The sequence below is a fragment of the Thamnophis elegans genome, chromosome 16 (genome assembly GCF_009769535.1).
Source record: "Thamnophis elegans isolate rThaEle1 chromosome 16, rThaEle1.pri, whole genome shotgun sequence".
Lineage (NCBI taxonomy): Eukaryota > Metazoa > Chordata > Lepidosauria > Squamata > Colubridae > Thamnophis > Thamnophis elegans.
In genome coordinates this window covers 37,995-54,252 of record NC_045556.1, presented here as the reverse complement: position 1 = coordinate 54,252, position 16,258 = coordinate 37,995, and the positions used below count along the sequence as shown (strand labels likewise).

General features: G+C 49.6%; 2 protein-coding genes across 2 annotated transcripts in view; both read right to left on the bottom strand.

Moving 5' to 3' along the window:
- UNC13C (unc-13 homolog C) overlaps positions 1-7,845 on the bottom strand; it is a 53,851-nt gene extending 46,006 nt beyond the window's left edge. Inside the window, 1 exon segment of the mRNA XM_032233690.1 lies at positions 4,937-7,845. Coding sequence (XP_032089581.1) covers positions 4,937-7,841 — 2,905 coding nt within the window. The 5' untranslated portion in view covers positions 7,842-7,845.
- On the bottom strand, positions 7,840-16,050 carry LOC116519255. The gene is made up of 3 exons (XM_032233087.1): positions 16,000-16,050; positions 11,071-11,666; positions 7,840-8,074 (listed from the first exon to the last, which is right to left on the bottom strand). Exons 1-3 carry the CDS (start codon positions 16,048-16,050, stop codon positions 7,969-7,971), a joined length of 753 nt encoding a protein of 250 aa, XP_032088978.1. The 3' UTR covers positions 7,840-7,968.
- Positions 16,051-16,258: the final 208 nt, after the last annotated feature.

Genomic DNA, 16,258 nt, shown 5'->3' with positions numbered 1-16,258 from the left:
AGGGCACGGAGGGGAGGGTGGCCCTTTATTTCAAGCTGAAATAAAAAGAGTCCCTCTCCTGCCTCCCAGGCCAAGAAGGAATTACTGGAAGGGAAACATAAAATTAAAAAAAATGGTTGATCTCTGTAACTAGCAGTAAAAGCAGCAAGTCTTCGGCATGACTCTGCCTTGACATCATACAGTCTAAGAAGGACAGTAATTTAATACAGGAGCCTTTCTTTTCTTGTAAATCAGAAACAAGTATTGTGTCTTTTTCTTGGCCAGAAAAACAAATCTACTCAATTTTGATCGCTCAATTAAACAGAGGAAGGCAGAATGAAATGAGGCAGAACGTAATAATTTCCCCTGTGAACGCAGTGGATCCTTCAGCAAACGTCTTGTTATGAATGCTGCTGCATTGACCAAATCTTTGGCAGCCATAGGAATTAAAACCTCCTGTATCCAGACATCTAGGGAGCTATAAATTATTTTAACCAAGGGTGTATCCCAAAAAGGCACAGAGCACCAACCAGGAAGACTTTTGTGAGAAGAGCTAGTAGCTTGGAACTAGTGACAGGGCGAAGACGCCCCCCCCCCCGGGGGATGGTGCTGAAGTCAGCTGCTCTCTCCCCAGCGCGTTTGTCCTCGCCAGCCAGCTCTCCACATAGCCCTTGTCTTACACATTTGGGGCCAGGAAACATTTCCTGTCTACCTTGTAAATAAAGGACCTTCTTGGTCAGGAGACGCAGCAAGCACTGTGGTGGCCCAGAAGAGAGGTATTGAATCCCATCCAAACAATTCCTGTGACCTCAGGAAACCAAGGAAGGACCCAGTCACTGACTCTCTGGATTTGTCTGCCTGGACAGCTGTTGCCACAGCCCCAGGATGGTGGCACTAAATTATTCTAAAGTCATTAGTCCAATGCAGAGTTTGCCTGGAGGATATTATCTTACTAGCAGCAGGCAAAAGCATCTAATGTTCTGTGCCCAATTGAGAGGATTATGGCGCGTAGCAAATGAATAGCAATGGCCTGATCCAGAGAAGACCAAAGCAAAATCATAGCTGGTTGACAGAAGAGAAGAGAAATTGCAAGTAGTGGGTCACGTTGGGGGGCAGGAAAAGGAGCCTTGGCAGATTACATTGCACTGAGGCAAAGGGCTACAGGTTTCCACCATTTGCTCCCCCAAGACTGGGGATTTCCTGCCTCTGTCCTCTGTCAGGCTTGGTCCTGCTCTCAATCACAGCGGAAAGAAATAAGACAGGTAAGACGCTCCAGATCTTGAACTATGTGAAGTTTCATGCGAGGATGTAGAGTTGTAAACACTGAGGATTAGTCAGCACTATCTGTCACGGGGGGGGGGGGCCACACATTGTTGGGTCCTCATCTCAGTTTCTAGGCGCCCCATGAGGGACTATCCTTATTCTTCCTCCAGTGTTTCTTTGAGAAGAAAAGTCTTTGCTGACTTCTCCGCCACTGGCTCCCCAGAGCAAAAGCCACCTGCCAAGGAGACCCCTCTGCTGCCCATGGCAGAGATGGCCCAAACCCTTAGGAAGAGCCGCTGGGATAGAGATTGGAAATAGGCCATCAGAGAAAGCAACAAACCAAATAAATCCGGGGGGAGGGGGGGGCAGAAAACCCTTCACCATTCCAAACTCACTAGATTTTCTGTACTTTTTGCCTAAGAAGAACCAACTGTGGCCAGTGGAGGGGAGTTTTTAATGGCACGTAGGCGGATCCAGAGCCTCCTGCTTGCCTGTCAATTCTTCGTTGGACTCTCCCAGCTAAATGTTGCACTATATTATTCTATGAATTCGAACCATTTTTCGGTGGAACCATGCTCTATCTCACCCCGTTCCTTGATACAAGTAGGCCTAAGAATAAATAATAAGCACACACATACTATATTACTTTCATCCTTCCCCACTTTGCAAGTTTCTACCAATTGTGGTGTTTCAGTTCTTTGGCTCCTGGGCACAGGGCAGAACTCTCTGTATCTGCATAATGCTCTGGGTTTGCTAAGCCTCTAGACCTGTGACGGTGAACCTATGGCATGCATGCCAGAGGTGGCACGCAGAGCCCTCCCAGAGGGCACACGCACCATCGCCAGCTGCTCTTCTGGTTTCTGCCATATTGGTCTTTGCAGGCACCACAGCACCGGAAAATGGCCTGGAAATGGCCAAAAACACGGCAGTATTCCGGGCCATTTTCAGGCCATTTTCCAGTGCTCCAGTGCCCGTGAAGACCAGCTTGTGCCCACTGAGACCATTACAAAAACAGCCTGAAAGTGGCCCGAAAGACAGTAGGAATAGCAATAGCAATTAGACTTATATACCGCTTCATAGGGCTTTCAGCCGCTCTCTAAGCGGTTTACAGAGTCAGCATATATTGCCCCCACAGTCTGGGTCCTCATTTCACCCACCTCGGAAGGATGGAAGGCTGAGTCAACCTTGAGCCGGTGAGATTTGAACTGCCGAACTGCAGATAGCAGTCAGCTGAAGCGGCCTGCAGTGCTGCACCCTAACCAATAGTGTTCAATGGCACACTATTCCAGGTTTAGGATCTAGGCACGCAGTCTGACTCTGAACATGCACAAGTCCACGTCCTTTTCCTTGGAGGACTCTAAAAGTTCCACCCTGAAGGACGCACCCTACGATGCCCTTTTGCCCCTGAGCTCCCCATGGACTCGGAGGGATTATAGTCAGCCTCACCATCCAGGTAGGAGCCTAACCTTAACCCAGGTTACAATGGAGTCTCTTCCTGCTTTAGGTCACCCATATGAAACTTCTTCTGTACTGGAACTGGAACCAGTTTAGTCTACGGGGAAGATGCTGGCCTGGAGACCAGGAGAGGGTCCCGACTTAGCCATGAAAGCCGGCTGGGTGACTTTGGGAAAGTCCCTCTCTCTCTCAGCCCAACCCACCTCACAGGGTTGTTGTTGAAGGGAAAATAGAAGGAGCTCGCTGCCTTGAGTACTTATAAATAAATTAAAAGTCAGGATAAAAACCAAATTAATCAATCAACAAAAAAAAACCATGCTGCAGAACGCAGTCAGTTTCTAGAGGAAGCAGATGGGGCTAAACAGAGGAAATCCTACTAAACTGGAAGTCCCTGGAGGCGAGACGGGGAGGGGGCTGCTGCATTTATCTAAAAGCTTCAGACCCATCATGAAATGTGCTGGCCTAGAGCTTCCAGCCAGAAATCATGATTAGACATGGGAGTACTTTGCAGAAACACACGGGCCTGGGGAAGCTGCTTTTGGGGATGGGGTCTGAGCGCAGAGCTCTCCTTTTGTGAGGAGCTGGGACTGAGTAGGCAAACCCCTCCATAGCTCCAGGCTGGATGCAGCCAGCCCCACCCAGAACGCCCGGCTAGGGAGGCAGCCGTTCTCTTGCTCCGTCTTTCTTGAATTGTGTTATCAGCAAAGTTTTGCAAGGTCCAGAGAGGGAGGAAGCGCCACTACGCAGAGGCAGCATCTTTAAAGCCAGCAAAGAGTGTGTTTGGTGTGGGGGAAGCAGGGGATTGACTGGAGTGATACTTTATTGACATAGGCTAGACCGACAGACAGACTTCGAGAGCTGGGCTGTCCCTCCCAGTAAATTAATCTGAGCTGATTTCTCTGTTCCTGAAGCTTAATAGATGCTTTTGCTTCTGTAACTGTTTCTGCCTAGTTTCTGCAGGGTCATTTCCCTGGCCCTTTCCTGGCTGTTCAATTTACAGTGCAGTTATCAGCCGTGAATTCTCCAAATTAAAATTGTCAGAAAATAGGTCTTTGGATTCCTTGGATAATCTGCTCTCTGACGCCACAAGGAGGAATAGCTAACGTGGTGCTTCCTAACCAGCCAAATGGAGCACTTTGCACCCATGGTGCCCTTGATGGTTATCAATCCCTGGCTGCCCATACTTCGGACAAGGGTATCCGAAGCCCCCCACTCAGCTTACCTTTGGGCATCCACCCTTCACCCATCCTTCACACAGATTCAGCCAGAGAAACGGAGGTGGCTGTCTGTCACAGGAGCAAGGTGGGCTGATCCTGGCAATGGATAAACCTCCAATTGAAAGTGGCCTCTGTCTACTTGGCTCCCATTTCTGGAGGGGAGCAGATGAGCCCATGTAATTATTACAATGTCTACTACTCCTAATCTTAACAATGGTTTCTTCTCTAGTCCCTGCCCACAACCCTGGCTACCACTCCGGTCCAAAGCCCTGTAAACAGCAGCACCAGGCAAGCATCCCGTGGCCAATTGTACAGAACTGTTTTGAGACCATTAGGTAACCTTACCTAGCCCCCAACCATTAAAGAGTTTTTGGATGCGTCCCTATATTCACATTAAAGGTAGAGATCAGCATCAAAGCAGGGTTTGCAAAGCAAGAGGCCTCCCCCCAGATGCTCCAGATAATCAACTACTTCCCATAGAATTTTCCAGGTGGTCTCTCAGAGGTGGCACTGGAGGACTTAACAGAGATTTGCACCCATTAAATATAATTTGTAAAATAAGATACTAGCTGCATTGGTACATAATAATACACATCATCAAGATTTCTAATTCATGATTTATTGCCTGTCATATCAAACTAAGCCATAATAATCACCCTCAAAACAAAGAATATTCTCTGCAGCCGCAAGAAAGCGTGTGAATTTATCCCCCATCTTGGAGTTGGTCACAAACTAAGAGTTTGATCTGCACTACCCTTAAGCCATAATAATTGCATTGTATTTAAACTGATTCACTCTAATTAGTTCAGTGGGACAAAACACGTCAAATCTCTGACAGTAACTCAGATCATGAGGCTTGCAACAACGTTAGTCACGGATTCTACAGCAGAATTTCTGTTGGAGAGAAACAGTGGTTCTCTGCTGACACATTGAATTCCAACTGAAAAAAGGGGCTCCTATAATTGAAACATTTATTCTTTTAATTAATTGCTGTTTGTAAGCAAAATGACAATCCAGCCTACCTCCAGCCAGGATCTGTTCCTGCAGCTCACTCATCTGCTTCCTGTATGCCCTCAGGGCAGCCTCTTTAAAAGACGGGACACCCTTCTTTTTAAGGGGCGCTTTAGCAGGGACAACTGGAATATTCTTATTTTCGTCTTCACATACATCTAGTTCCTCTCCCACCACCGTGCCTTCCCCGGCACCTTCCCACGCATGCTGATCGGCCACCTGGTCCTCCAAACTGCCACCAGGAGAGGCTCCTCCTCGTGCAACAGCTGCCACCTCCACTTCCCCTTCCTGCAGATGTTTTTCCAACTCAGTTGCGCTTGTTCTGCTCTCCAGTTTAGCAAGGACTTGCTCCATGACTTCCACATAATCTGTTTCAAGCTCGCCTGTGGATTCGCTGGGATCTTCCCCATCTTCAGCTCGGTAATAGGATGCCTCTGTGTAAATGTCAGAATCCAAGGTGGTGCTTGACTCATTAGCAGTGGATTGAGACAGTGTCCGAAATCTCCCCATAAAGGACGACCCGCTGTCCTCACAGCCACTTAAACTCTGGGTGCTCTTATTCCATACCACTTCCAAAGCTGACCTTGCCCGTTGCAGGGTGTTTCCAAATTTGGGAAAGTGGAGGGTTTTGTCTGAAAGGTCGATGCTCAGCCGGCTGTGCCAAGACTTGGGAGGCCCTTCGTCAGCATCCGTGCTGGGCAATTCACTTTGGCTTCGATACATCACAGGCTTCCTGGTTTGGGTGGGAAAGAGGGCATTGGCTCTGGCCTCCTGCTGCTCAGAGAGCTGGTCGGACCACTGCATTTCAGCACTGGACCCTCCTCCGGAGAGGCAGCGGCTGTCTAGGGCATAATCGTAATCTTCTCTCTCATACCGGGCATCTGAGAACTGGCCAAGGTCTACCTGTTGGTGGGAAAAATCATTTAAGTTATAATCTAAATGTTTGTAGCTTGAGGCGTCTACTCCGTTGCCTCTGCTCTGGTCTAGCTGATTCCAGTCTTTCCACGGCGAAAGCGGGTCTTCTAAAGAAACCTGAGAGTTGCTGTAATGGCTCCGGTCGCCTGAGGCGCACGCAATCCCATTGCTGACCCCACTGTCGATGGTTTCTGTGTTCTCCATTTCACTCTCAAGTTTGCGAGGGAGGCCTTCTGGATTAAAACCCTGCTCCTGCAGGCCGCCACTCCACTCGGCGGCGGGGTCACCCTGTGTTCTCTGCCAGAGTTCCCGGTCAGAGAAAGATAAAAGCGAGCTCCCGTTTGTTCTGACGAAGGGTTGGTTCTCTGAGAAATCTTCAGAAAAAGATTGGCAGAGTTTAGAAAAATCAGACTCTGAACGACTGAGCTTTAGTGCCGCCAAGTCGTCCTGTGATGGCCACAGAGAGGTCGCGTTGGAAGAGCTGCTGGCTTTCATGTCCTTCGGTGGGCTGCCTTGACTCGGGAAAGCGTTGCCACCTGGAGCCCTTTTAAGGACATCGCCCTTGTGTTTTGCAGAACTTCTTTTCATTTGTGGTGCAGATTTGGATATTTTTGCATACCTGTCCCGACTGATATCAGATTCTAGTTCCTTGCCATGGTTATCAAGCAACTCCCAATCCTGCTCTCTGGCTCTGAGATCAGCCGCTAGGCACTTCAGATCCATGCTCTCGTACGTCTGAGACGAAGGGAGGCTCCTCTGCTTCCGCTCTCTTGGCTCTCGAGGCAGAATTTCAGCTGAAACCCCAATCCCAGTCCCTTTGAGCTTGTAAGACTTTTTCAGAACCAAGTCTCTGTGCTGGGATGTCTCAAAATAAACAAGGATGGCCCGTGGCTTGGCATTAGGACAGTCTCTCTGTTGTCCCAGTCGCTGGGCAATTTCTATTTTGACAGAATTTGGAGCCTCCGAGAATCCCATTTTCTCTATTAATATTCTGTGCACTACATGTTCAACATTCTCACCCTTCTCCTCTGGCACATTTAAAAACCTAAGACTGGTCTTGCTTCCCGCATGCCCGAGTTGCTTGATATAATCATATACATCACGAGTCTCCCTTCGTGATTGTACAAATCCAGTCCTCAACTGTTCAATTTCATTCTGCACGACTTCCACATTGCTGGAGATCTCATCAATGGACTCCCTGAGGGCGTTGACGTGGCCCCGCAATTCAGAGAGCTCCGTTTCTATTTGGCTGATCCCCTGAAGCTCTTTGAATATCATTTCCATCACATCGTGGGTCTGATTGATGCAACCAGTGGAGCTGAAGCTTGCTTCCAAGGTGCTGGACTTTGGTGGGCGAGCAGTTCTGTCCAAAGACTTGCTCCTCAGGCCCCAGGTTTTTTTCCACATGCTGAGCTCGGAGTCCGAGGAGACGTACTCCTGGCTCTTCTTCCATTTCCTCAACTTCCGTAAAGCACCAAGCTTGAGGCTGTGCAGGGTGCGGTCCCCTTCGGAACTGCCATCTGAAGGGGCAAGACTACTCACGCTCTTCCTGTTGCGTCTCATGGGCATTGTGTGCGATGAGTATTCTTTGCTCCTGTTTTGGTCTTTGGCTTCACTTAAAAATTCTGAGACTGAGCTCTCGTTAGAAGATACGTCTTGAAAAGGATCTTCATTCTTATTTAAGAAAACGGTCTGTTGCAATCCATTCGCAATAGCTGCCCGATAGCTGAAAGTTGGAGACAGAGAAAATTCTTGATTATTTCTCTCCTCTTTAGCTGACCAATTGCGAACAGAAGTGTGCTTAGCTATTTTTTTTACTGTGCTTTTTAAACTAATTGAGAATAGCTTTACTTGTCCAATTTGGGAAATATTTAGTTCCTTTTTGCTTTGACAGCCCTCTTGTTTGTTCTTTGTATTGTTTTCCAACTTCTTTGTAAACATTCCTTTGTAAATCCTGGGTATGTAAAAAAGGTTTAGGTTCTGGAGGAGAGCAGAAACCATGGAAGGCAAGCTCCCTTATCCTTCCCCACAAAGACAGCAGTTCCTCCTTGATTCAACCATTTGTGTGCTTCCAACCAACGTTAAGATGAGGCAGGGCTCTCTTAACAAGCCAGGACAATATACACTGTTATATGTTAACCATGGTTGGCAAGTCAAAAGGCAGGAAAAGTTTCAGGAAGGATCCCACAGGTCTGAAAAATCCTGGTTCTCTTTTCCGTTGCTCCCTGCAGCATCTAAAAAGCAAAGAACACTGTTACTATGACTTCCAAACTAAATTCATAATGTTATACACCTCAAAAAAATGGAAAACTTGCTCATCTGACATTTTGATACATAGAATTATTTAAAAAGTAATTTATGACATTTGGAGAAACTGCATTTCCTATCTACAGAAGAAAAACTGATCAAGAGAGAAAGTTAGGTAAATTGTTTTCATGCACAGTTCAACAATTTTTTGTGGGTTTTTTGTGAGTTTTGTGGTTAAAAAAATATTTTTTTAAATAAGCGATTTATCAAATTGGAGCGCCTCAACAGAACCTTTACAGAACCTCTTAAATAGGATTCATTGGTAAAAAGAAAGATTAAGGTCAGCGGGTCTCAAGTATGCGAAATGTTTTGTTCAAAGCTATTTGTGATGATCAGTCGAATGCTGAATGTAGACCATAGAGAGAGACCATAGAGAGAGACTGCTTGCTAGTAATCCTTTCGACCACACATAGGAAGATTTGCTCTTTACGCCTTTTTTTAATTGCATCACTAAGAAGTCAGGAGAACTTTGCATATATTCAGAAAGTACCCAGATCTGATGATACCTTCGTCTCTACATCTACCTATTCTGTCTTAGCATTGCTAAAACAAGTGCAACAGAAGAACATGTCCAATAGCAACCCCCTAAGTGGTACGATGCAAAAGACTGTTATGCAATATGTAATCACAGAGTTAATTTGAAAGAAAAGCTCTAGACATCAAGGAAAAAGGGAAAAAAATAAGGAAAGAGCAGAAGGAATTTGTTCTCCTCAACACCTCTTCTACCTAAGGAGGAAGAGGAGCAGGAAGGGAAAAGAGTAAAAAGAAAAAGACCCTGCATTATTATTATTTTTTGAAATAATGGTGAATATAAAACAATCAGGCAGGATACAAATAATTAAATGTTTTTACAGTATCAGAACACCACAATTTTCTCTGTACAGAGGATTACTATACAAAAGAATAGAAAGTGTGTCTTAATTCCATCAAGACTTTTCTTAGAATCAAAAATCTATCAAGGTATTAAAAATGAACTGCTATAACTCAGAGACCAAAATCCAACAAACATGGTTTGTTTTGTACAATTAGTATGCTTGTTTTCCATTCTATCTAAAAATGATTATAAGGAGGAGCATAACAGCACAATAAATTATTATTTTCTTACTATATCAATTACATCTAATTTCTATTTTATTTTTGCCAATATGGCAAATCAACTATATGAAGAGATGTTGATAGTTACATTTCCAAAATATTAAACTTAATTTAAATTAAGTTAGTTCAAAGTTAATTAAGTTCAATTCTCCCAGTGTATTCCATAGCCTGGAATTTTTCTCCCTCCTGCCAGAAAGAAGGCTCTCTGACAATGGGGGCTCAGAATTGCAGAACGCTATGTCCCTAGAGGCCATCTAGCCCAACCCGTGGCCAAGTGCAAGGCTGGGCTATTAAAGCCTCTTCAAAAGATCTTCTTCTGCAGATCTGCAGAGTAAACAGGGTGGTTCTTTCAGCGCAGCCATGGTGCAACCTTTGTACCCTGTGCTCCTTATCCATATTTTGGACAGGCTATGATTTTAAAGGGCTCGTAGCCCACAAAGCTTGTTGTGATAATCAAGGCAGGATGGCCCAGCACCAGCCAAGTTCACTTCAGTCCCTGCAAGGCACTTGCGAATTTGAAACAAGCTGCAATGCAAAATTTTAAAAAAAAAGAGGCAGCAGCAAACTGGGCTTTTGAGGTCAGCCAACACGTGAAGAGGCACTGGTGGGACTCGGCGGCCGAAAGACAGCGCGTGGTCACGTGTCCGTTTTGCTTAACGCCGCTCGGAAGCTAGAGCCTCCCAAGCCTCCCGCGGGAGACCCCAAGCCCAAGGCTCCGCCAGAGAGCGGCCAGGCATCCCGGAGCCTTCCCTGGTTTGAAGAAGGTTCGCGCCCGCCCGGCAGCCCAACGTGCCTTGCCTGCTGCTCTGCCAAGGAAGGAGGAAGAAGAGGGATTGGCCGGAGACCAGCAGCTGCATCACGGGAGTTGTTGTTCCACCTGCCTCCCTTTGCAGCATCTTGGCCTCAACCACATTTCCTAGGCTCAGCGCTGCGCTCCCCTGCCCGGCCTCGCGTCCTTCTCTGGGCGGCGCAGAAGGGCCCGGATGAGGGGAAAGACCTGGGGAGGGGGAAGGGGGGGACTCCCCCGAGGACCGCCGGGGAAAGGAGCCCAGGGGGGGACGCTTCACGCGGGGACGCCTTCCGAGGGCATTAATCCCGACTTGTTTTTGCGGGCTGGACACGAACACCCGAAAGGAGCAGAGCGAAATATTTCTTCCCTCTTCGCCGCCATCGGCCGCGCTTCGTTCCGGTCCTCCAATCGAATCTGAACCTGGGACCCCCAGGCCGCCCCAGCCCCGCCGCTCCGCCCATTTGGCGCCGCCGTCTGTTGCAGGGGAGACGGCCTCCGGGCAGAGCTTCGCGCTAGCGGAAAAGCGGCCCCGCCGACCACCCCGCTCGGCTTCCTTCCTGCGGCGGGGCCAGAGCCGCGGCTCGGCAAGCCCTGCCTCGGCCGCAAAGGGGCCGCGCCGTTCGGTCCGCCTCCTCCGGCCAGCAACCGGGACGGCCTGGGGGTGACCGTTCCCGCCGCCCTGGTCCCGCTCTCGGGGGTCCAGCGGGGCGGGGCGCCAGCGATGCCCCGAGGGAGGCGGGGAGCTCCGAAGGTGGAGCCAGCGCCTCAGCGGCGGTCGCTCGCTCGCCGCCCTCCCTCAGCCTCCCGGGATCCGCCGACAGACGCCGAGCGCGCCCCAACCTCCAGCACGGGGCGGGGTCGCTCGCACCGCGAGGCCTCCTTGCTCGGCCCGCAGCCACTGGCCTCCCGCCCTCAAAGAGGCTCCGCGCCTCGCCAGCTTCCCGGCCTCGCACCGGCAGGCAGCACCTGTACAGGCAGACCGGGCGCCGGGAAAGTGGACCTCGCCCGGCCTCTCGCGACGGCTCCGCGGGCACTTACCGGGGAAACTTGGGCGGCTTCGAGCCTGCAAACGAAGCGCCTCGGCCGGGCTGATACAAGCGGCTGGGCTCGGTTGCGGGCCAGAGGCGCGGCGAGGAGAGGCGCCGGCGATGCCGCCCGTGGGCCCGCCGAGCGAGCGAGCGAGCGAGCGAGCGCAGAGCCAAGTGCGGCGCCAAAGCTGCCTCCGCCGGCCGGCGGGCGGTTCCTCGGCGCGCGCTGAGAGCGGAGCCAGCTGACTCCCGACGCTGCTGGTGCTGGTGCTGAGGCTGCTCGGGAGGCAGAGCCCGGCGTGGGCGGAGCGCTTCTCTCCGGCACCGCCCCCGCTCCTCGGGGCCTCGTCTCCGCCCGCGCCAGGGGCAGCGCGCCCGCAGCTCCAGAGGAAAGCGCCTCTGCTCCAGCCGGTACGCGACGCTCTTCCTCCCGCGCTCGCGGAAAGGCTCGGCTGAGGCCCGCTGCTTCGCTGCGATCGAGCCTCCGGCGCCAAGGGCGCTGCACCTCTGCAAAGCGCGGGACACGGCCAGAGCGGCGGCGCCCGGGACGAGGCTTGCTGAAGAAAAGCCCACGTGGCCTCCCGGCGGCTCGGAAGGCGGCAGAGGCTAACCCCCCCCCTCCCTTCCCGCCAGCTTTGCCGCATGTGCAGTGGAGCCCCTACGGCTCTTCCGAGGTGTTGCAGTTAGATGGCGGGGAGGGGGACAACCGCTTCTTGCCCCCCTTAAATTACTGCAGGGGCTGCGCGGTGCGGAAATCGCCCCCCGGCGAAGCCTGACAGAGTTGGCGCTGCGGTCCGCCGCAAAGGAACCTTGGACGCGTCTGCCGGGCTGGGCGCCTTCGAAAGGAGTCGGCGCTTGGCTGAGAGGCTTTCGGCTGGACTCCGGGGAAGCGCCGGATCTGGAGGGCCATCTGTTGCTGGGCTCCCTTTGGGTGCCAAGGCTCGCTCTGCCCGGAGCCAGTTTTGATTGACAGCGAAACCTTCCCAAGTCCTCCCCCTCTCAAGGAAAGTGGTGTTTCTGCCAACGGGTGGCGTGTGGGTGGAAGCCAATGCCAGGTCAGTCCACCCATTAATGACAGCCCTCAGCACATCCTGCAGACATCCCCCTCTTCCTCCAGCCCCGCAAGGCTTCACTCTGAGACGAAGGCCGCCCCTACCTGGCTGCAGAGCTCGCTGGGCTCCCAAAGCCACGGCCTCCCTGGCTGGACGGTCACCAGCCTCCCTGCCTCGGTTTCCCTCCCCTTTGAGGGGAGTCCCCAAGTCCACTGCAGGCAATGGGACCTCCTGAGGCTTCTGTGGGGAGAGAGAGGGTCCCGTGAAGGGGTTGCCTAACACTTCGTGTCAAAAGTGTAAACACCAAGAGAGCCGTTTACTAACCTACATTTTTGAAGAAGGTCACCAATAGGGGAAAGAACTGTGCAGGTCCATTCAAGCAGGATTCGCACTCGGTCTTCCCCCAAGGGCGCCTTTTGAGGAGAAACTCCGCCAGTCGGCTTAGGGCTCACTCACCCTGTTGACTTGGGGATTCCTTTGGCTTCGTTGGCTGAAGGACCTGCAGAGGAGGGCCTGCCCCGGGGACCCCTTCCGCTGTCGCTTGCTGATGGCATTGCAGCAGCTGGCACGTTAGAAGGCGGCTCCAGAGAGCATCTATTAAAGTCAATTACAAGATTATCGATCTACTACGGTGGAATTAAAAGACCATTGAGGTCTAGTCCTGCCAATAAACTGTCTGGGGATTTTTATGGATTAGCATGTAATAAAATAAGGCACACTTTGTCTGCTTTCTAACAACGTGAGTGGGGAAGATGAATAGTTTGTGCCAGCAGTTGACAAGTGCAGAGGACCAAGTGGTTCATCAAGCTCTAGAAATCTTCTCCCCACTCCCAGGTCACATCTTCTGTCCTGCGCGGGAACTTTGCTTTCCTACACTGATGCCATCCCTCTCCCCACCAGGCATCTCCAAAGAGCTGCTAGGCACATGTCTTTCGGGATCAAAATGCACCTGACCTGGATGACCGTGCACGTCTGCACCAGCTGTTCACTTGCAAGGGCTTTGGAGAGAAAACAAGGGCTTTGAAGCAGAGCAAAACAGAGCTTCCTTCGCTACTAGCGAGGGGTGCAGTGGTTTTGCATTTGAAAAGAGGCCATGGATGCTGGTGCTGGGGACGATGGGTGTCCTGATGATGGGGTAAAGCAGAGTTAGAGTTTTGTCCTGATCTGGGACCAGAGCAGTCACAGCTCAGCGTCTTGAGGAGCTTGCGAATGCCACTTGAGCACCTTTCTGCAATCTTTGCAACATCTTCATGGAGCACTGGAGTTGTATCAGTGGACTGGAAAAGGGGAAATCCTCCCCCTCTGCACAAAAAGCGGGAAAATAATAGAAGTATGGGCTCCTCAGCCTGAGACTGAACCTCACAAAATTCTGGAACAAATGATTAAGCAGTTGTCTGTTAGCATTTAGAAAATAATATACTGCTTGTCAGGAGCCAGCATAAATTTATCAAGAATAAATTGTGGCCAAACAACCTGATCTTCTTTTTTTGACAGGGACCAATTTGGTTGTCAGTGGGAATGTGATGGATATCGTGACTTCAGCAAAGCAGTCAACAAGACCTCCCACAGTATATGACAAAGTGGGGCTTGAATTCTGGACATGGATGGTGGAAGCCAGCCAGAGCCTGTCTCGGCTAGAGGGGAACGTTAAGCAGCAGACTGCAGGACTTTGCTCTAGGCCCCGCACTGTTCAATATATTTGCAGATTACTTGGATGGGGATTAGGAAATACAATTATAAAATTTGCAAGCAATACAAAGGTGGGCCAATAGAAAATAGCTTAAAGGATAATATCAAGATTCAAGAGGATCTTGGGAAACAGGAATTTTGGGCAAAATTTAGCTAGACAAATTTCAAAAGAAACATGCAAATTTCTGAGTAAGGAAAAATGCCATGAATATGGGATGGAGAAGAGTCATAGATCAACTTTTCCTTGATCTTTCAGTAGCCATTAGTCATCACAGCCTTTGGGGCCGCTTAAAGAAGTAGGGATGTACTTTTGTTATCCATTTTCCTTTGGTTCTAGTCAGTGTTGGTAGAGAGAGGTCTGGCCCCAAACCTCTGCTTTCCAGGATCTGGAGGATTCAACTCTTTCCCTGGTCCTATTTAATTTCTATATGAAGCCACCGGGCAAGGGGATTTGTTATTTATTTATTATTATTTATTATCAAAATTTATATGCCGCCCAATCCCGAAGGACTCCGGGCGGCTTACAAAGTACAAGACTAAAAAGATAAAAAGTTAAAAAATAGGGAAAGAGAAAACAGATTTAAAAAGCAACACACCATACACTCAATCTAAGTGGGGCTGGACCTCGTTCATGAGGTCAACAGTCCCAGGCCTGCCGGAATAGCCCGGTTTTAGTGGCTTTTCGGAAGGCCGAGAGAGTGTAACGTGGGTGTACCTCGGTGCACCCAATATCGCTCGCGCGGCTGCATTCTGGACTAACTGCAGTCTCCGAACGCTTTTCAAGGGTAGCCCCATGTAGAGCACGTTGCAATAATCCAGCCTTGAGGTGACTAGGGCGTGAGTGACCGTTTGGAGTGCCTCCCGATCCAAATAGGGCCGCAATTGGTGCACCAGGCGAACCTGGGCAAAGCTCCCCCTGGTCACAGCCGACAGATGATGTTCCAGTGTCAGCTGCGAATCCAGAAGGACCCCCAAATTGCGGGCCCTCTCTGAGGGGTGTAAATTTTCACCCCCCAGGGGTGGTACAAAGTTCGTTGCCATACCCTGCTGATGATACTCAGCTGTGCGTATCTGTCAGGCTCTTCAAGGTTATTTCCCAGTACCAATAAAGAGAACATGTGGCTCAATGTTGAACCATGGAGTACTTGGTGCTCTCTGAGCTTGGCTGTTTGCTTGCAGATGTTTCATTACTCAACATCATCTCAGTGCTAGTGAGTTTGTGGTTTGCTCTCTGTTTATATACAGCGGTGTTGGAGCAACGTGGCTTTCTCCTTGATTAGGATATCTTTTGCTGCTTAATGTTTGTCGGTTATTAACCCATGCTTATCTGACTGTTAGCAGCTGGAGAGGATGTCTTCTGGTGTTTTTGTTCTCTTCTTATTGTCTGTTTTGAATGATGTGGAAAAGGTGATTTATTTCTATGTGCATGTTGATGGTTGATTTGTCTGAATGCCAAGCTTCTAGGAATCCCTGAGCATTTTGGTAATTTAGCTGGGTCTAATCTTAGGCGTAGGATACTCACACTTTCCCAGTCGAAGCTATGGTTGAGTCTGTCTATGTGTTCTGAAATTAAGGAGCTTTTGTCCTGTCTTCTGGGTGTTGGTGGGCACCCTCTGCTTTTCTTCCGATTTGTCCCTAAGAGTGGCTATTACAGGCTTTACTGCTAGCAGAGGCAGAAGGAATGAGTCGAAACCAGCAGCTACAAATGACATTTCATTCCCCACTATTTGAAGCCCAATTGTAAGGTCAGCCTCACTTGTGGAGAAGGGGAAAGGGAAATCCTCTTGACAGTGGAGGTGGGAGGGACTACATGTCTGCAGTTCCCAGAAAGGACAGGGATCAAACGTCTCTTCAAAAAGCTAATGTCTGAGCGCCCTCTTGTGGATTCGTGGAGAATTGTGATTTCAGCAGGTTACCTTGAGAAATCAGGCTAAATCTGGAAAACCTCCCCTCCCCTCCCCACCTTGAGCTCCCCCTGGAAGGAAGTTAATGATTGAATATGCAATGTGAGTGTTTTAATTAAAATTGAAGAAATTTTCAATTTATGAATAATTTTGGGTGTATTGTTATTATTCATAATGCAAATTATTCCCGCAAGATGCTTCTGCATCAGATTCTAAAAAGTAGTTTAATGAACGAATGAAGGCCAATGTAGGTGTCCCAGAATAATGTTGCAGGATCTCATCTGAGTCGGTTACCAGGACCAGAGGTTTGGTCTTCCGGGCTTTCGCATTCGTGCTGGAGCCCATCCTGAGGGAGCTTCTCTCTCTCATCAAACATACACACACTCTTCTAGAGAGAGAAGTTCCCCTGAGGATGGGCTCCAGCAGGAGTCCGAAATCCCCGGTGACCGATCCAGGTTGGATCTTGGTTTAATTATATTTGCCAATTCTCAGTCTTTGAAGTGCCTTTGTATTAGACAAAATTGGACAATATGATTCTATATGATCAAGATTC

Coding starts and splice junctions, on each gene's coding strand:
- LOC116519255 (XM_032233087.1), bottom strand. CDS start 16,050: ATGGGCTCCAGCACGAATGCGAAAGCCCGGAAGACCAAACCTCTGGTC. Junction 11,667..15,999: donor AGACCAAACCTCTGGTCCTG/GTAACCGACTCA, acceptor GGGGGGGGTTAG/CCTCTGCCGCCTTCCGAGCC. Junction 8,075..11,070: donor AAGCCGCCCAAGTTTCCCCG/GTAAGTGCCCGC, acceptor TTTGCTTTTTAG/ATGCTGCAGGGAGCAACGGA.